This window comes from Oxyura jamaicensis, chromosome 12 (genome assembly GCF_011077185.1).
Source record: "Oxyura jamaicensis isolate SHBP4307 breed ruddy duck chromosome 12, BPBGC_Ojam_1.0, whole genome shotgun sequence".
NCBI lineage: Eukaryota > Metazoa > Chordata > Aves > Anseriformes > Anatidae > Oxyura > Oxyura jamaicensis.
The window spans coordinates 14,286,562-14,307,647 of NC_048904.1; the positions used below are offsets into that span (position 1 = coordinate 14,286,562).

The 21,086-nt window shown below is 49.8% G+C and overlaps 1 protein-coding gene across 17 annotated transcripts in view; it reads right to left on the reverse strand.

Annotated features, from left to right (window-relative positions):
- Nucleotides 1–21,086, reverse strand: part of CADPS (calcium dependent secretion activator) — a 200,035-nt gene that overhangs the window by 8,166 nt on the left and 170,783 nt on the right. For all 17 annotated transcript variants that reach the window (XM_035337803.1, XM_035337795.1, XM_035337800.1 and 14 more), the window contains 4 exons: nucleotides 19,535–19,609; nucleotides 18,395–18,478; nucleotides 14,256–14,288; nucleotides 11,355–11,462 (listed from right to left, as the gene is read on the reverse strand). In XM_035337803.1, coding sequence (XP_035193694.1) covers nucleotides 11,355–11,462; nucleotides 14,256–14,288; nucleotides 18,395–18,478; nucleotides 19,535–19,609 — 300 coding nt within the window. The remainder of the gene's footprint in view (nucleotides 1–11,354; nucleotides 11,463–14,255; nucleotides 14,289–18,394; nucleotides 18,479–19,534; nucleotides 19,610–21,086) is intronic.

The following is a 21,086-nucleotide window of genomic DNA, read 5'->3' on the forward strand; positions in this document are numbered from 1 at the left end:
AAACTGTGACACACACACGGCACAAGGGAACTCCGAACGCCGGCTGGCTCCCTCTCTTTGTCTGGGACACCGGCTTGTTTTGAAACGCTGAAAGGGAGCTTTGAAATGAAGCCCTGAATCCAAGGTGTTTCAGAGGTACGCGGCTCGGCGCTGGGAGGCCGCCTCTGCCGCAGCCCGGGTCCGGCCAGCACGGGCCAGGGGGAGGAGAGAGCGGCCTATGCTCTGTCTGTGGGCCTCATTTCCCCAAGGAAAGCTCAGTCTGCTCTCAGGCAAGAGCCCTTTCTCAAAGCAACTTGATGGGTAAGGAAAAAAAATAAACTGCAAGCTACCAAACCCTCGTGCCCGGTGCTGGTGCCCCCAGCCCACGGGCCCGCAGCGCAGCTGGGATGCGCGGTGGGGCTGCTGCTGGCACACGGCAGCTCACCGAGCCGTGTCCGTCCCGAGCCCAGGAGGCTCTGAGATCAAATTTGGGATTTGGTGATGTCCAGGGATCAGCCTGCACACACAGTTGTCAGCTTCGCAGTGACCTGCGTGCCTCACAGCCGGAGCTGCTCTGGCAAGGTCTGCCCCTCTAGAATGTCCCCCTGCTCACACTCAGCCTTGCTGGCACGCACGGAGCTGCCTGCAGGCCTGACATCCAGAGCCATCCTGTCTCTCTGGACTTGTGTGACCACCAGGCCTTTCCTCTCCACCTTCCTCCAATGGCTTTGAGGCTGTTGCAGTCATTGCAATCCTAAAAACTTGGGAACAGCAAGCAAGAAGTGCAGACACTCCCGGCCAACAGTTTCCTTCTCTTTTCTTTAAAAAAGGAGAAGCCAAACCTCAATATACACTACAGTGCACACAATCCAGACGTGAGAGCCTCCCAAAAACTCACTGAGATGCCACCAGAGGACAACAGCAGTGGCCAGCCCCATGCTAACGAGGTTTGTGATGTGCCCGCAGGCACGGCCCTGCGGCTCGGACACGGGCACAGCCCTTCTGCCATGCCACGAAGGAGGGAGAGGCACACCTCTCCCCTGCAAACATGTGTTTTCTGGATGGAAAGCTGAGACCTTGCCCACACAGTGGTCCCTACCACACTTGTTCACGAACTTCTCTTTCCACAGCTGAACAAAAACCACGCTCTGCTCTGGGCATTGCTACACGCCATCTGCGAGGGGACCCCCGAGCCTGCTCCCCTGAAGAGCCACCACGAGGCAGGCCAACATTTTGGCCACAAAACCTGCTGCGGCACAGGGCACCGAACCGGCCATGGCTCAGAGCATCCAGCCAGGTCACATCCTGCCCACATCGGTAACAAACCAGGGACTGTCCTGACACGGAGGCGATGAGGATTTTGCCCACTCTGCCACGTCTCGCAGGGCCAAGGCTCGGGGACCCCTCGCGCCACCGCCGGGTGCGCCCGGCCTTCCCCGAGCGAGGGCATCGGCACGGCGCCGCCTCGCTACGGGCACGGAGTTTGGCGGCACACAGCTAAACAGAAAATACGCCATGAGTTAATATCACGGGCATTGATCAGCTAGTCTTACAATTAATGCTTCCAATAAAAAAAAAAAAAAAGCTCCCCCTTTTTATTCAACAGAATAAGAAATTAAACACTTGTGGGCTCATTCTAAAGAATGAATGAAATTGAATAAGCTACCTAGCACTTGAGATTCCCAGCGAGTGCTTGAATAGAGCAAACCTCCTGAGTTGAATGGATTGCCTTTTGGGACCAATTTGTCTCTTTTCACTCTTTATTCCTCCTTTTTTGCTGACAGATGTACAAAGGCGGAACTGCGCTGTGCAGCTTAGCTACATGCACCCACAGCAGCTGTCACTTTTGTCGAGCAAGTTAATCAAGCAAATGCCACCATATCCCACTTTCTATAAGGAACAACATGTTATAGACAGTAGTCTTGGGAGACGGGGAGGGAGGGAGAGAGACTTTATTTTAACTTTGAGTAGCTGTTTTTTTTTTTTTTTTCCCCCCTTGTGTGTAAAAAAAAAAAAAAAAAAAAGGGAAAAAAAAAAAAAAGGCAGCCAAACCTGGTAGCACAAGCTGAGACTTTTGTTTTCCCGGAGAACAAATATTTAATATGATTTTAGCTCTAATTTGTACTACGGGGAGAGCTGTCCGGTTTTAATTAAATTTAAGGGACTTAGGGGACGCGGTTGAAAAAGAAATGGAAGCTTTTTGTTTGTGTTAACGCTTGTTGATAATAATATATTGATTGTCAATCGCTAAGCCCAAAAGATTAGTGGAGCAAATACTATTATCTGAATGCCACAAGTGAAGTGCGAGCTTCCCTTCCCTGCTTGTCCCTTTGTGCGGCAGTTTGAATCGCGGCTTGTTATTTATACATTTTCTTTGATAAAACCAACTTGTGTGGCTGATTTTTTTTTTGAAACCCTGCCTCATTAAGTGCATAATGGCAGTTACGTGTGGGGCTTTCTGCTTTTTAGCCCATCAGGCTTAAGCTGATATTCCTCTCTCACAAGCGTGTTTCAAAACTTGGGATGCTCGCAAACAATCGGGGACGCAGCAATATTGCAGCTATCGGCCGCTCTCCTGCCACTGCCACGGGCTCCAAAAGAGCAGAACATTATCTGCAGGGAGTAAATAAACAAACAGGTACCTTCCCGCTACGCCTGGCTGTGACGGGGCCGCTCGCCGGGTAGTTTTGCTGTCGCAGGCAAGGCTTTAAGTGGGCACACTTTGAGAAGTGTGTCTTTCCGTGCCGCTCTGCCGAAGGCACAAAGCAAAGCCCCGAGAGGTCTGCTGGCAGCCTGCTCTGCTCCCTCGAAGCCACAGACTTCAGAAAGCATCTTTTCTTTCAGAAAATAAATCTTAAGTTTTGGTAACAGACTGCGTCGTGCTAATTTAACGTCCCCGGAGGGTCTTTGGTGGGGTTTGTTCGGACACAGAGCGCACAGGGCAGAAGGGTTTGGGGTAGGTGAGCTCCCAAACACACTCTGGCCCCAAGGCTTGCACCTGGCTCCCAGGGGCAACATGCCTCTTCTGTATCAAAGCTCTCTATATTAAACTCTACGTTAAATTCTAGAAATCTAGAAAAGTGCCAACAATTTAATAAAAATCCCTCGAAACCCCAGGGTCTTAAAAAAATTATATATATATATATATAAAACTTTATTCTATTGAAACCTCATGAATGTGTCTGGAGTGCCCCAGGTCAGGAGCACGCTGAGCCGTTACTGAAATAAACGGCTGTACATTTTTTCCAACGTGACAGACTCCCACTTTGGCCCCGGATTTGTCGTATCCCTGTACTGGTATCAGTGCGGGTGCACGCAGCGTACTGAGCATCCACCCAGCCCTGCGATTTCTGGATGCCTTTTACTCTATACTATATTTGTTAACCGTGAAATTTCATTCACATTGACAACGTAGCTGTACGAGGGAGTTACAAAGTCAAAGGGGCTCGATATTAAAATAATTTGTAGTATTATTTCATAATGTCACAGTCCCAGCGTTGCATAATAGGGTTAAGCTGCTAGCCAGAGCGCCTCATCATCTGTCTAGGATGCAAATGGCATCACCGAATTACATTATCTTTTTTTTTTTTTTTTTTTTTTTTTTCTTCTCTTCCCCAAAATAAACCACAAAAAAACTTTGAATCGCGTAAGAGCTCTGCCTTCAAACAGAGAAGAGAATTCAGAATGAAAGCAGACCCGGGCGCGCCGAAGTGCCGCACGCTTTTTGCAGTACATATGGTACCTGCGCTCACCCACTGCTCGGGGATGGCAGCCCCAGGCTGGCGCTTCACCCTCAGCTGGCGCCACAGTGGGTGCGAAGGGGCTCGGGCACGGCCGTGCCACGGGGGCTGGGGTGCGGGTCAGCCCCTCGTGGGTACGGTTTCAGACCGCACGCAACTCATCCTGCGCGCTCCTCGCCGCGAACTTCTCCCCGCTCCTAACCCCGAAGCATTTTATTCCTTTCGGGGGAGGAAGGAGGAGGATGGGGCATCTGTGGTGCCAGAGGGGCCAGGGTCTCCAGCAGAGAAACAAGCCCAGGGACATCACCTCTTGAGCTCCCTGCGCTCGGTGCTGCGCAGCACCGCGTAGCACCCAGATGTGCTCTGTGCAGCCGTGACCCCACGCACCCGGCTGGCTGAGGGGCTGCTTTCTCTGAACAACAGGGCTCTGCGCAAGGTTCTCCCATGGCAGCTCTGCAGCCAGACTGAGCTAGGAAGGGACCTGCAGGCAGCTGCAGCCAGGGGTATATCGCCGTGTGCCTGCAGCACCCAGCCCTCGGGCACCGCATCACCCCCCTGCAGAGAGTACTGCCTTTTGGGTGCTGCATGACACCCGTCCTGGCTACAGATACGAGATGGAGGAGCCTGCCTTCAGGGGTGTGCTCTTGCAGAGCAGCCGTTTGCCTGCATGCACAGGACCGGCTCCAAGGGGCCCCAGCTCCACCAGCTCCAGGTGTGGGGCTGGTGCTGGGATCCTCGGTTCCTCCTCTGCAGCAGCATGCCCCGCACGCTGGGAGCTGGCAGACAAAACCCCAAACCTGCTGCTGTGCAGGACTTCGCAGACCTCAGTTTTCCTAAATAAAAGAGCTTCTGCTGAAAAGCATCGAAAGCAATGCAAAGCCACTTCTGTACGGATGCCTGTGCTCAAATACTTTTTTTAACCTGTAAAATATTCTCTGCTTATTTCCATTTTTCAAAAAAGAAATGAAGTTGACATGCTAAAATCCGAGTTTCTATATAAAGAAGCTCGGTATAACACCGTATCCACACAGTGTGCTGCTTTTTTTCTGTCCTGATTGCAGGGCCTTGGGAGTGCAATGCGATCCCCGTACCACTGCGTGCAGGGCTGATCAACAAGGTGTGCTCCGGTCCGAAAATTGATTATTTTAATTACACCTGTTATTAGGTCGAATCGGAAGCCGTCCCAAAGTGGGACCTGGGAAACTTAAGCTGGCTCCTTTACAGCCTGCAAACTCCCCAGAGCAGCAAGTGGCTGCCCGGGTATCTCGGCCCTGGAGGTTTTGTGGGTGCAGGAGGGAGCAGCTCTGCTCCCCGCGTTGCTCCCTATGGGACCTGCTCCCTCCCTGAGCCTTTTGCTGACAGTGTAAGCCCAGGCTGAGGTTGAAACAGCACAGGGAAAGGAAAGAGCTGCTGATCAGGAGCAGCAAAGCAACCTGTGACAGCAGCTAATCCCCCAGGCACCGCTGCCTGGTGCAGCAACAGCAGGGGCTGCGTGGGACCGGGCTGCAGAGTGAGGAAACGGGCACACGGGGCCGTTTGCTCTCCCCTGTACGGTCCCTTTGGGCAAAGGGACTGAGGACGCCTTCTCCCTGCAACGCACCTCTGGCCCTAAATCTGCCTGGGGTACTCACTGCTGGGGGGAATAAATGCCCTTGCACTCCGTGCCTGCCCCAACACAAACAAGCCGAGCTCTCCGGCGCTCTGAAGTGCCGTGCGGATGGTGCCAGCGAGCCTGTGCTGACCTCAGAGCAACGGAGCAATCAGTCTGCCTTCTTAGAATGATTAATGGAAAATCTCCTCTGGAAAAGAAATCAAATTAACTGTCTTCAACCAAATGTCTACTGGAACAGGAAAAGCTGTTCTGATAAAGACATTTAGGAGGAAAAAACCCTTACGAGCATTTAAAATCCAGTGACAGATCTAGGACTTATTTTATTAAGACTCTCCCTACAATAAATTAAACAGAGCCTACTTAAAGGAGCACTTCATGAAGGAAATGCAGCTGAGGGGGATGTAGGAGAGGCCACTCGCAGCGTGGGCCTGCCACCGGGAAGCTCTCGGATGGGACCGCGCGGGATGAGGGCGATGCAGGTGGTGATGGCTGCACTCAGCTCTGCTCCAACAGGGACGGGGGAAGAAAAAGAGGCAGCCACAGCAAAAGGTGCACACTGCGCTTCCTCACGGCAAAGGGAATTTTTCCCTGTGCCCAAAAATACATGGAAGATTGCCATCACAGTTTCAGAGCTTTATTTCTTCCAGCAGCACAGGTACAGGACCCTGCTGGGGCAGCAGCCTCAGAGACAAAACGCTGCGCTTCCTCGAGATCCCTCTGCTAACTGTCTTCATATCACAACTCACTCAGGGGAAAGCAAAAAAAAAAAAAAAGGCAAAAAACAGCGAAGAAGAAATAGCTCAGTGGAGGCCATATCAGGATGGGAGTGGGAGAGAGTTAGTGCCCTAATGAGCAGTCGAGCTGCGTAGGAGGGAAGCGGGTTGTTGTCTGTCTCAGAAAGCGCCGAGCGCGGCTGCAGGCAGCTCTCAGATGAGAGCTGAGCCCAGCGCGCAGCCTGATATCCGTTCTTCCCCTGATCCTGCAACCCGTCCTCCTATGAGTAATTCTAACTCACAGTGAGTAGCTCCGCTGACTCACGGCCAGGCTTTTGGGCTCGAGGACGGGCAGGCGAAGGTGGGGTGAGAAGGGTGCTGTTCTGGCAGGTGGCTGTGCAGCGCGAGGCTGACACGCGCCGAACAAACGCCACGGTCCTGCAAGCACTCCCTGAAGGAGGTGCCAGTATTCGAGTGGGTAACCCCGCTGAAGTCAAAGCTCTGATTTAAGACCAAGCTAATGCCTGGCTGCCTGCACAGGGCTTGCTGGATTAACCGATGTAGCTGTCAGCCTGTGTTTGGTAATTTTCCTGGATGCTCAGGTGTGATATCAGCCTCCAAACAGCGGGGTACTGAAACGTGCTGAGCTGCTGTGAATCCTCCAGGAAAGCAGCAAGAGGTGCCCAGCCAGTTCCCTGGACATTTGTATAAGGATTCCATTGAAGACCGAGACTCACGGGGCTCCCTGCATCCTCACGGCCTCTGACATTCCCAAGTCAGCTACCAGAGGACAGCCCTGAGCTCCTGCTGGGCTCTTGGCTGGGGAAAAGCAACTGAAAAGCACTGGATGTGACCCTGGGAAGTCACTGCTGCCTCCTGAACAACCCCGCTGAGCACAGCACCTGCCTGAGCCTCAGCCTGAGCCCTAGGGATGGGACCTGGCCAGCGCCCCGGCTGGATCCCACCGATGCCACCCCGATGCCGAGCTAAAAAACCGCCTTCGTCTTGCAGACACAGAGGGACCTGCTTGCTTGTTTCACGAGAACTGCTCCGTCTGCTATCCCGGCTGTGACACAGACCTTCGAGGAAGCAGAACATACACAGTGACAGTGAAGTGGTAAAACCGCCTTCTGCAGAAAGCAGCGCGCTCAGCGCTGCAGCTCCTGCCGCCGCCCCGGGCGGTATCAGTGCGTGATTAAGTTCTTACCCGACTTTTTGGTAAAGGCAACCTTCCTGATCTGATAACTGCCAAGGACAAGCCAAATACGCAGGGTCAATCTATGCACGTTTAATCCCCAGCAGGCAGATTAAGTGTATAATTGACCCATATAATCCACGTATCATCTCCAGTGAAATGTTTTCTATGTCCGGTTTAGGCAGACGTGAGGCCCATAAGAAAGCTATCAGAGGCACAGAATTACCGTGGCAGTGGATTTCATCAAAGTCGGAGATGGCTTTTTAATCACTGATCTCAGAGACTGCTAGATTTAAGCAGATGAACTGGCACTAAGCACATCTGTTTTAATCCTTATCTTCTGCTCAGGCTGGTGTCTTCAAGAAGTACAAGGAGGAAAGAAAGAAATTAATTTTTTTTTTTAGGTCCTTGCAATCTTAGGAGCTTCTCTTGGTGTTTTGATCTCTCATATCAAAAGCGTGTTTTTGTTTTTTTCGGTAAGATATTGAATTAATCATCAGAGAGAAAAATGCCATCTGCGCTATTTTGGGACTGCCTCGGGATGCTGGAATTCGCAGGATCTCGGGCAGCTCGCTCAGAGCTCGGTAGCCTTTTGTGTACACGATACTCGCCTGCGACCGGGTAGGAAATATTCTGCTCTGGTTTACAGTAGTGTTTACCAATTTATCAGGAAGAAAGGTTGGCATTCACCCTAACTACTAGTCAGTCATTCACTCTCTGGATCACATATGTTCTGGCGGGCTGAAATCCATCCTGCGTGTACCTCAGGGCACGTGTAGATACACACACACGTACGCACGTATAAATAACTTCCACTAAAGCGAGCCTTTACAAGTGAAACTCCTGCTGCCTTCAGCAAAAATTATGGATGCACAGACTCCGATCCTACCAAACGTGAGTGCCCAAGGGGAGCTGGATTTTGCAGGGTTGGTCTGAAGATGCAAAATCCCTCTGCAGGCATTTTTCCCGGTTTAAAACACACCTGCCTGCCCCTGTCCCATCGTCCCTCTGAGCAGTCACACCCTGCATGTTAGCCCCCATCCTTCTGGGGGAAAAGGGATAAAATTGTGCTCTCCATCAGGCACTAAAGAGAGCTCGAGATCCGTCTGTGCTGCATGCAAAGCCTCGCAGCGGTTCAAATCACAAAGCACACAGACATGCACAGAACCACGGGGAAGGGACGCATGCCACGATGCTATTCTTAAACTCTTCTGTTACCAGTGCTCCGTACCAACGGGTCTTATTACAGTGTTTTAGCTTTAAATGTTATCAAATTAGTGAGCCAGGCCAAGTAAATAAGTCATGTTACTCTGCAGTAAACAGCACTGCCAAAAAGCTAGTTAGGTTTTGATTACCAGCAGAACTCCACGATCAATCTGTTCGTTCAATGATCCCAAGAATACAGATTTTTTAAAATTAAGATGATGACTCTATTTTGGGGGAAAAAAAAACACAACAACCCTGACTAATTTGCAGAATTAAGAGGATTAACACACAGACCACACAAAAATACAATAACCTTCCCCAAACACCGTTATCCTCCAAAGAGCACAGTCCTGTACGGCAGATGCAAAAAGGGGAAGGGGCGTGGGGAAGGAGACAGAGTTTCTGAGCTAAGAAATGTTATCAAATGCCAAAAAATATGCATTAACCCAGCTTCTGTTGGGAAATGGCCTGACAAGCACCCTGCAGCCTCTGCTACGGGGAGGAAACAAAGAGGGGAAATGAATGGAAGTGCTGAGCAGGGCTGAGGAGGGACGTGGGGGATTGGGACTAACCCAGGACTGCAAACCCCACCGAGCACGCAAGGGGCAACCTCACCCTGCACGATGCTGCTCTTCCACTACTCAGAGAAAAAAAAATCAGATATCTTTCCCAGACGGCACAGAAAGGCGATTTAGCCCGACACTGAGCCCAGAGGAGCTGCCCGGAGCTGTTTACCTGCCGCTGGAGCACACATTGCCAGAGGACATCCCGACAGGACTAACCTCCCGGCTGGGGTAAGCAGCACCGCTGCACTAAGCCAGCTGGGGAGGCGCCCTCCGAAGTGTCAATAATCTCATCGCCCGGTGAAACTCCTCAGCTAAGAGGATTGCTCCGCAGCTACGCAGGAAGGAGCGAGAACAACCCCGACCCAAGTCTAATTCAGCACCATAAATACTGCTTTTGGCCACTGCTCTGCTCTTTCTTATTAAATAGATTGCTGGCGCCTAAAACCCCCTGCGGAAAGGAGACCAACAGAGCTTGAGGGCTCCTTGGCTGCATCGCCCTCCCTCCTACAAGCCAAGGGCCCCCAGCCCGCCCCGCTGGAGGGAGCACACTTTGTGGGCAAAACACCTGCAAAGAGGGAGGCTGGCGGCACCGGGTCCCGCCTTGCCGTGTCTCACTCCAAGCAGACCGGGGAAATTTGTGGGAAGCAGGGAGGGAAGGAAAGATTTTGCACTTTTCGCTTTCCACCAAGGTAGCTGCTCTTTTTTTTGTTGTTGTCAACCGTTAATTTGCTTAGAGCGCGCCTTGGTAAAACTAAGAACTGATCAAACTGAAACCAATATTTGTGCTAATTACAGCTTTTGGAAAATCGGCAATAATGGCCCAAAGGGTATAAACACACCAACTGTGAATCACAGGAAACCGATGAGGGAAAAGGCAGTGTGGGCATTGAAAAGAACAGTCCAGATGAGCTCTGGAAATCGAACTGCTCGCGGAATAAATTTCCCCACAAACGAGCAGTGCACTCGCAGGCCCGCTGCAGATGGAAGCGACAGTCTTTTGTTTTGTGTTTTGTTTTTTTGTTTTTTGTTCCTCCCCGTGCCTGCTCGATGGGTGATGCGCGGCTGGTGCTCAGCGCTGCGAACTCTCCCGAGAGGGGCCCGGGGAGGCAGCGGCGTGCTCCGTGCATGAATGAGGCGTTCTCAGTGGATATGGGTCATGCTAGTAGATGTACACAGTAAGATTATTTGACTCTAATTCATGCCACTTGATATAATGTGATAAAACATTTGACATGAGAGATAAGTTCCATTTTAATCCGATAGGGTGCGGGGGAAAGAAAGAGTGGGAATTAAGAAGGAGGAAGAGGTTTCTGAGGGAAAGGGGATGCGCAGAAAAGAGAGGTGTTGAGTAAAAGAGGTTGACTGGAAGGAAAGCAGCTTTCCCTACACACTGAGGAAGCAAACGTGCGAGTAGAGAAAGCGAGTCAGATTGTTACAGTGCCAGAGCCGGGAGCTGGAGATGGCACCGCTGAGAGATGAAAGGAAGGAGAGTGGGAACAGAAGCTGCTTCGAACAGAAATCGCTATATGGACAGATACCCTAAGAGAGACTGAGACACTAATGCTACAGGCTGGCCATTAGCAGAAAACCTTCGCTATAGAACAGCTACAAGGACAGAAAGGCTGGAACACGACAAGAGCAGCAGAAACAGATATACTGGTTAACATGCATCCAAATCCAAAACAAACGGGCAACACAGGTCACTGTTCTCCTGCAGTCCAATTAGTTTATTTCATGCCAAAAAAAAAATAACTTCGAACCCTTAGGTCAGCCTCCTACCATGCCATTTTCGCCAAGGAGACCATGTTTGAACTTGACCTTTGGTGTCAGGCACCATCACATGGACCTCTGGAAATGTGAAAGTCCATTCCTAACCAGCTCTGTTTTGGTTATTTTTTAAAATGAAAATTTACTACACTTAATTTGCTGTCAGTTTGGGAGCGCTTGTCAGTGACAAACATTGCAAAATGCGCAGAGGAGATGGTCCTTAGCAAATGCATCCTCCAGAAAACTGGCTCAGATTTTAACAACGAGAACAATGACCAAGATGTGTTGTTAACGAGAGATTTTCCACAAGCTTAAACATAGTAAGGGCTCTCTAAGAAGATGCTGTTCCCTTGAAATCCACACACAGACAGACCAAGACACAGTACACTAGAGTAGAGATTTAAAGCAGGCAGAGAGCAGATACGAGCCTTAGTCAGAAAGAAAGGAAAGATTTATTTATTTTTTAAAGCTAAAACCAATAAATTTTCTCAAAATGTGACTTATCCTCCTGTCTTATTTTGTCACATTTTGGGTCTCTCCTGCTTGGTGTCCAAGGAGGAGAAGGCATTTACTTACATCAAATAACCTTTCTATATACATCTCCTCATTGACCTTATCACGCAGGACATCCTGAGAGTGGCGGACAAATGTCACATAGGCATCAGCAACATCCATCCCCGGCTTCTGCATGGGGGAGAGAAGAAGAAGAGAGAGAGAGAAACGTGAATATGCCGCAGGGGCAGCTCCTCCGTGTACCCTCAGCACTGCTTCTCCTTTTCCTCCGTCTCTCTCCTGCCGCCCTTGTGTGATTCGCCCCTTCCTTACCTGCCGCGGTGGGGACGGACACGGTGTGCCCCGCACAGCCCTGTGCCCAGCACAGGACCACGCAGAGACGCCTTTTCCATCTCTTCTTTTGCCTAGAGCGCAGCGGTCGGAGGAGCACAGCTCTCCCTCACCACACCGATGCCAAGAAGCTCTCCTGCTACGCTCAGTGCCGCTGACCTAATCAGGCAAACAGCAAGCCGGGCTGGGGATCTGCTGCTTGCTTGTGGCACCTTCCACACATGAGCCCCTGGTTTCTGAAGGCAGAAATCCCAGAGCTGCCCTCTTGTTTTTTCTCCCGAGGTGTGGGGATGTGAGCAGCAAGCAGCTGGCGCTGCAGGAGGCATGCCAAAATCCCACCGCTTCGCCTGCTCGGACCCTGCCTTTAGCTCACGCTGCTGCTCTTAGGGATAAATTGGGTAAACGGCAAGTCGGGGATTTACGTCTACAGGAATGGTCAGGGCACTGCTGAAGACCCAGGGGGCAGCAGCATTTCTACAAGGAAAGTGGGAACTGAGGCAGGCTGCGGGGAAAGCACTTAAAACCAATTCCTGTTTGCGTTCATATCGCCGGCTACATTGAAATCCAACTTACCTCAAAGGAAACCCATTAAAATACTGTAACACGAGTCATTACAAGAGCTGCCACAAAATCTTAAATTTCCATGGCACGTTGTAAGTTTGTTAATAACTAGTGTCATTAGTTTCCATTACTGTGATTTACCTCAGATCACACAGTATCGTTTCTCTGCAAGATACGATTGTCAGCCGCTGCAAATTGAAGTTAGTTAACACATCTGTGTAATTTCCAGGGTGAAAATGAGGACAGTTTGGAAAGCAGTAGGAAGGGAGTTTTTTAATACAAAGCAAACAATTATCAAGCAAAGGGCCAGTGCTTGGCCCTTGGGAAGCTAGTAGCATTTCTTAACACCTACTGAAACAATGACAAGGTATTAATTTGAAAAACAATGAGGACAACACAAATGTGGCAGTAGTCAAGTGTTACACTTTCAAGCAATTTTCAGCACGCCGATCGTGCCCGTTGCGAGGTGGCAGTGAAGGGATTGCTTTGTGTCAGGCAATCGCAGGAGTGCCTGGGGAATTAGATTTATCCGGTGGGCATCTGCTCAGCCACACCGTTTCCCCTCTTTCCTCTAAAATGGGAACCGAAAGCAGCATGACACAGCTCGCTGGCCCTGGGGTGGCCTCTTGCAAAAGCCTGGGAGTTGTGTGGGGCCAGCTGCTGATTTCGTTAAAAGCAGCATAAAAATTCAAGAGAGCGAGTGGCAGAAAGGCGCTGTCAGTGCGAGAGGGGCCACATGGATTTGGCATCATCTCCTGCGATAGATGCATCAGAGGAGGCCACGCTTTGGCACAAAAGTTCCTTAAAATAGCTCTTCTGTGCTCAGGCTCCTGGTGACGAAATACTGAGAAGTCACTCACATGACCAGGAATTTCAACTAAAGGCTCTCCACATTTTCTAGGGTGAAAAATGAATTCCAAGCCTCCCACTCTAATGCTCTCAGTAACTTGTTTCTGCTGCTCAGAGATGATCTCTGCACTGGGATATTTCAAAGCAAACAACACCTCTCACTTTTCAAGAGTTTGCCTTCCCCAGGCTGGACTAAAGGTATTTTGTAGGAGAAGTCTGTCTTGGGATAAAGGGATGGAGACACTGAGCGCAGATGATGCAGTCCATGATGTCCAATGATTTTTTCAGGTTGTCATGTGGGAACGTGCCGACCAATTGCATCCGCATTAAATGCCTGCACACTACAAATACAGGTCACCAAACGCAACTCAGTTCTCTCGATTTACACTGCCCCGACTAACTGAATGTGGGATTTGGTGGGGGATACTAAGGACTACTCTTTTTTATTTGTAATTTATTTGTAATTGCCTCTCTGCCTGTAACTGTAACAGTAACTCCCTATTCCATCCAACACTCACATATTACATTTCAACTCCATTTAACTGTAAATTTCTGGCAAGTTAAGTGCTCTGTCTAAGGACATTAAGAGCTCTTTTCTCTGTGAATCAAGGTCTAATTAGAGGAGACGATGTACAATTTTCCTATACCAATTAGAGAAAAAAAGGGAAAAAATTTCATTAACAATTTCCCAAACACATGTTGCTAACTCATCGCCATTTCCCGAAAGTAATGAAAAAGTCATTTTTCTGAAAGAGTGAAATAAACCAACAATTAGAAGAACAAAAATAAAATAGATTAGCTAATGTGTTAGATGTGTGTTGGCTCAGTTCTAACATGTCTGGACCTTTTTGTTTGGAAATTATTCTGTATTTGTACAAGTCCAAATGAAGAATTAACAGAATGAACTGCTCCTGTTTTTTTTTTTTTTTTTTTTTTTTTTTAATGCTTTTAAAGCAAATTGCATAAATTGGTACTTTTGCAATAAAGTGGTACTTTTTTTGACACCATCTGCAAATTATTGCCTTAAGAGCCTCGTAGGTCTCCGTAAGAGGGTAAGTACTGATTATTAGCGTCATGGAGACATTCTTTCCAGTTCAAATGTTAGAAGTGCGAGGGCCCACGGTTCAATCCTGGCTGTTAATGCATAATGTGGGTTGCTACACATGCCATAAAACAAACCACGAAGCAAATTACTATGACAGAAGTTGTTTAAATTGAGCTTACGGGTACATCCACGTATTTGGAAGCAGCCTTCACCTGTAAAAGGAACAAGAACAGAGTTTCCACCATCAGTACACTTTCAGGCTTTTTCTCTAAACATCAGCAGTAGCTTCTGCACCCAGACTCAGGGCAACATAGTGCCGAGCGGGGGGAAAAGGGCGACAAAAAATACGTTTCCCGTCTAAAAGAATAGGCAAGGGTGGTATTTTTGTTGTTGTTTTGGAGAGGTAACTTCGCTGCCGCTCAGGCTCTAATAGCAACAGATGATAGTGTGGGAGTTGCGCTTCTCCCTCTTCTCCTTAAGCGAGCGGGGGAAGACGGGGTTCGTCAGGAGACATCGCTACTTGCTTCGGAGGCCTCCTTCCCCACCTAACGCCACGTGTCGCCCAAGCAGCCCCTGTCTGTCCCCTGGGGAGCCACAGGCCAAGGCCTGCAGGGACGGCCCCACCAAGCACCCTGAGGACCACGCTGAGGGGTGGCATGGTGATGGGCTCAGGGCACCTGTGTTCATCCCGGCTTAAAGATGTAATTTTGGGGAGGGTACCAGGGGGTGGATGCAGCACACCGTGTGTCCTCAGAAGCCTGTAAGGCCCCAAACTTACTTGGTCTCTGCTTTGCCCTGGGGCAGAGCACGCTGCCTGGCACGGAGGCAGGCGGCCCTGCCGCCAGGTCCAACTTTTCCAACTGAGCAGCTCCCAGCTGGCCAGAGAGACCCTTTTACCACTGCAGCATAAGGCACCGTGTCTAGAAAGTGTACGGCTGGGATTTTCCACAACGCTTCTGCTTTTAATTAGGGTAAGCGTTGCCGGCCATCTTTGTTTGGGTGTAAAAGCTCACCTGCTTTTAAATATTTCTAAAGCTACCATTAAAACAGCCTAAATATAACACGCACACAGTTGCATCTTGGGATGAATAAATTATGTGTCCCGAATGAGAGAATGAATGTATGTGTGAGACAGAATGTGAGAGTGGGTGGAAGTACTCATATGGTGTGTGTGGGGGGTGCATAATTAAGCACAATGAGGCGATACAAAAGACCAGACTGGTGGTAATTGCCGAGGTGAACGCTGCGAGCGTTCGCAGCGCCCGGGCTGGAGGAGCAGAGGGGAGGGCAGGAGGGCGGAGGGGTGCTGCCTGTGGGCAGAAGGGGCCAGGGGGGATGGAGCAGGTCCCCAGCCACGTGTTTATGAAGCAAATGACAAAATTGATGCTGAGCCTTGGCTCCCCATGAAGAAGAGGTGCTCGTCTTGGCTCCAGGTACCCCCATGCCCAGCTGGCTGGATGCCTCGCCCCGGCGCTGCATTTATCCTCACAACTCCTCGTTGGGCAGCGAAGTGCTGGCCTTGCTCCTGCAAAGTGGGGGCAGAGCAGCCCCGTCCTCCCTGCATGAAGCAGCCCAGCCAGCGGTGCCAGCTCCACACCCACTGACCCTGAAGGAACGAGCTCCTTCCCTCCCGGAGAGCACTGAGAGCGATGCAGCTCTGCAGCCTCAGCACCTCAAGTCCAGGACCACGATCGGGGCAAGCCACACAGCCCACAGCAGGCGTCCTCAAGCATCAGTGCACGATACACTGCAGCTGGACCCTCATTTGCCCAGCTTGTGCAGGAGAAACCAGGAACCTGAGCGTTTGGGTCCAGCTCGGTGCCACTGCCTCTTCTTCCCCCAAGCCACCAGGCAACAAGAATAACTCAGGCAACTTCCTGCCATCTCCCCCCCTCCGCCCACAAAAAAACTGAGCTTCTTCTCCTGCCCACTCCCCTTTAATCAGAATAATTACTTGTTTTTCTTTAAACTCAGATTTGGCTACATTCAGTGAAATTTCCAAACTGCCGGATGTTGTGTGATTTTTGCTAGGCTGCCGTTTTTCACAAATTATGTGACTTTGCCATGAAACGTCTCAGTTTACCATACAAATTTCGTGCAGAACAAAAATAAGATCTTTTACTTCTGTCTCCCTCGGGTAATATGCAGTCTTTAGTTTTAATTACCGTAGGTGTAATTCTCCGCCTACAGAGGCCATCCAGATTAAAGGGAATTTTAGCAGCTGTCATTCCTGTGACTCAGTGGAGCTTCACATGCAGACACCCATCCAGGGCCTGGGCTGCTGCTGCTGAGATGCACTTAAATGTAGCAACAAACAGGAAAAAAAAAAAAAAAAGTCTGGCCAAATTTAGAAGGGTATTTTCCTCCCAAAGTGCTCTGCAAGGAGAAGTGGCTAGTGAGAATTTATTAGGACAACAGATGCATTAATTTTATCTCGAATTTCGAGGCAAGAATTGGAAATGAGGATAGCCTACTAGGTGATAAAACTGTCTGTCACAAGACCCCCGATTACATGTCACTTGCCGAGAGCCTGGAAAACATGCGATGAAAGAAGTCGGTAGAAGGGGGTGGGAGACTAATGCTTTCTAGATCTCGGAGGCTTGGACCATAACACTTTGTTGTATTTGTTCAGACAGGGAAAACGTGGGAGGTGGTGCAAGCATGCTGTAACAAGAGAGAATTTCTCTATTTATCGCTGCAAAGACTAAACACAGCGAGTCGCATTACTCCCGCAGGGAACGGTGCTGCTCAGCAGAAGCTTTCTAAGCCCGGCACTGAACGGTTTGGGGCTGTTCCTCAGGCTCCTCCTGCCCAGTGCATCCCAGCTGCCCTCCCAGCAAACACTGGGACCAAGAGAGAGATGTCCCTTGCCTGGCAAGCAGCAGCCCTGCTCCTCTGCAGTGCGCCACGGCCTCGTGCAGGGGTGAGGGAGCAGAACTGTGATGAGAGGGCAGGGCATGCTAAAGCTCACCCAGGCAGGAAAATGCGGTAAATACCATGCCCACAGAGGGAGGATGAGTGACCCCCATGCACCCACGTGCTGTCTCCTCAGGGGTGCTCAGAGCCTGAGCCCAGACAAGAGGTTGGCCATCAAAGGGAGCAGCACAGGGCCGTGTACACAGCAGGATGCAGTGGGAGCAGCGCAGCAATAGCCGAGGAACAGCTTGGCTTCACCGAGAAGGAAGGGCTTCACAGTACTGTCTGCCCAGGCTGATGCTGGTATTTCCGATGGCTGAAAAGCTGCCGCCTCCACATCCCCTGCTGCTGACACTCGAGCACCTCCTAACCCCCCGTGGCACTGAAGCGAGGGAAGGCAGCCACCCCAAGGCCTGCCCCAAACCCCCAGGTGGCAATGCTGGGGGTTATCCTGCAGAGGGGAGGTGCTGTGGGGCTATGTGGGATCCCTCCCCTGCCTCCTGCTCCAGGAACAAAGTGCCTCCAGCACAGCTGAGCATTTGGGGCGCTTAGCTGGAACCCAGCACCCGTGGCAGAGCAGGTACGCAGCCAGAGCCTGTGTGCAAAGTTTCTTGCCTCAGCTGGAAAGTCTTCCGACATCTATTCACCACCCCTTCTTCCAAAAGGATGCTACAAAACTGCCTCAAACCCATAAGAAAGGGGCCAAAAGCAGCAAACAACAACTGCAAGGAGGTAGAGAACTCCTGACAAGGATTTTGGAAAGCCTTTTGAGCTTGCAGAGCAGAGCCTTCTGCCTCCTGCCTGGTCTCTGAATGAACGAGCACACGACAAGGCTGCACGTGTGAAGCCAGGCCAGTCAACGAGAGTTTTAATGCAGCTTTCCAAGCACCCCCAGACCCATGCATTTGGATGCACACCTCTTTGTGAGCCCTGATGAGAGAAGTCAGGCCTGCAAACAGGTGCTCTGGTAAATTCTGGGGCATGCATTTTCAGAAGGGCTCTGGAAATCAGCTGCTGCGTGTTTGTGTTAAGAAACTGCCAGAAATATTTTCTGGAATACAGCTCAGATTGCTAAACACGGGGAATTGGATTTACAGTGCAGTGCTTTTTTTTTTCCAGCTTCATATGCTTCCTCAACAGAATGAACACCAACCTGAATGATGACTGACCACAGCTTTACACCGTGCTAGAATATGATAGCCTCTGCTTCTTGGGTGTCTAGGTACTGTGTATCTGTAAGCAGGGTGTTCGCCTATTTGTGTGGGGGTTACAACGTCCAAATTTCATAGAATGGCAGAATTATTACGTAGCTTCTCTAGTCCTGGGAGAGCAGGAGATTATAACTCAGGAAAGAAAAAAAGAAAAAAAAAAAAAAAGAAAGCAAGATATGGTCTGTACTTACAGTAAATGACAGGAAAGAAGAAAACAAAGTTCCTTCATCGTATCTAGACAGTTTGGCCAAGACTCCTTCCAAAATGGTGACAAACTATGAACACAAAAAACACTGCAATTATTTTTAGTAATTGAACAAGGGTATAAAAATCAGGCTTGGCTTCAGGGAAGTGGAGCTCCTGGCATTGCCAGAGGAAGGGACAACGTGCACCCAGCAGGCTGGGGAGCGGGGAGAAAGAAGCGTTGCCTTTTGGGTGCTATGGGGTGCAGTGCTTGCTGGGTGGGAGTCACCCCTTGGTGTCTGGGGTGATGCTGGGGACGGGAGGTGGGTGCAGCGGGTGTGGAAGCCAGCACGGCCCCTCCAGTGGGGGAAGCCGGTGGTCCTTGCTCCAGCACACAGTGTCAAACACGCAGCTAGCTGGGTATTCTCGCAGAAGAATTGAACTGGCATATGTTGGCAGAGTATGTTTAAAGGTCTCCACTGTATAATAGGGATGACTTGTTCTCAGAAAGTTTGAAACTATAGGAAAAAACACCCCACCATCCTTCTCCCTACCTCCCAGTTCCCCGTGTGTTAGCACAACACACCAGACCTACACAACACCCCTTGGGAAATGCTGGCAGCTGAACTAGAGGAGCTGAGTCTGATAAAAAAAAAAAAACACAACAATTTCCAAACAATTAAACCTGACATTTGGGAATGTACTTCCCACTACTGTCGCCTCTAAATTAATTTCTTAAGGCGAGCATATGGTGATCTTGAGCAAGACAAGCTATTTTGTCCGCACAACCTTCGGCGTAGGAGGGGTGGCCACCTCTGAGCGACACCCCAACGTCTACGCTGCCGCGCTTTGTAGTGCCACCCCAGTGCAGCAGGGAGATGCTGGCCACGGGGTTGTACCCCACAAACATAAACCCCATTCCTTAAACCACTTCTGGCCCAGTATGTCAAGCCTGCTAACAGCGTACTGCATCTCACGCAGTTCCTAATCATCAGAGAGTCACCATGAAAGAACGGGGAGATGTATGATCTTTCCTGTGAGAAACGAGAAGCCAATTCAACATCTTAATGTGTCACATTTTAATGGAAACGCGCGTATTAAAAAAGCAATGTTAACAGTGAATCACTTCACCTGAAGCTGAAGGTTACCTTTGCCACTAGGAGTGTTATCATTTCTTTGACGGTTTCCTCAATTAGTTCGTCTATTTTTGAATGGTACTGGTGCTAAAGAAAAATAAAAGGAGAGGCGGAGGAAAATATTAGCATTGATCACAGGCGAGAGCTCTACGGTTGTCAGCCTCTTCTCTTGGCAAACTACGCTATGCAGGAGTATTAATCTGAAGAATTACGCAGCTCGTTACCGGGTGCTCCACCACAGTGGCTGGCGATTACTTACACTCACAGGAGAGACCTCGAATTCGGGAGAATCCTCCATCAGTTGGCGGAGCCTGGGCAAACCCTGCCCTCTTCTGCGTGCCTGCAGCTCCAGGAGCCACAGCCACCCATTGGAGGGGAGGCTTTTGCCATGTCTAAGAGCAAGCCCCAGGATGCTAAAGATCCTCAAGTCCTTGTGCTTCCCCATCCCTTGCCTAGGGCACCGTAAAACACAGCCCTCAGAAAGGGAGCAGAGAGCATTTTCTGCTCCGGGGGAGTTTGCAGTGGGCTGAACCACTGGGGAAGGTGCCCTGCACTTCCAGTCTGCTTCAGCAGAGCACCCAGAGGTGGGTTACGCATCGGGTTCAGCGGGCACACGGTTAAAATTAAGCATGTGTTCTAACGCTTTGCTCAGTGACTATAAAATAGATTTTAAAGAAACCCAGCAGACTTGGATCGGTCTTTTTCCTCGTGCAGAAGATGGCAGCCAGCACAGCCCCAAGCCCTGCACGTTAGCAGGCACCACGGCACGTGCTCAGCACCGCTAACCGCCGCCGCTGCCTGCAGCAGCAGCGTTGCTTCTGTCTGCAACCCAGTCTCTGCACATGCCAAACCCTCCTTAGCTTGGGAGCTGTGATGCAATCAGCTGCAATATGGCTAGAATAGGTACTAAAATACAGTCTTCCACTAATTTAGAAAAGACCTGTTTCCAATACAAGATTTAATTAGTGAAAACATACAGTATATTCTTATTTTCAATGGACTGAGAAAATACTGATTATGACTGCCTTCCAACACAAAACATTTGATTTTTCAGTCAAACATTTCAAGCACTGGTGCTAGTCACTATATTCATTACCACTTGGCATTAATATTGTTTTAAAATGTTAACATCAAATCACATTGAAAGAGACAAATCTGCTTTAAATACTAATCAGACTTTGGGAACGAAGACTGTGAGGGCTTTACAAATGCTAGACGTTGGTCTCAGTGTCTGATCAGCAGTCTGAGCTGCTCTCTGGTTTCTTTTTTTTTTCCTACGACAACAGCACATTAACACAGGGATTCGGAACAAAGAAAAAAAGTCGGACACACTTACCCACTCTTTAGCAAACTTTTCAGGTGGTTGGGGACAGAAATAAAGAGGAAAGTGCAAAAGACAGGAAAAAGAAAATATGAAGATAAACAATAAATAAAACAAAATCTTAAAGAAAAGGGAGGGCCTTTTAAATGTGGCTATGATAACGACAGCGTCACGCACAGAAACAATAAGCAGGGGGAAATGAAACATGATCAGAACCTCCTCTCACCGTAACGTCAGAGCTGG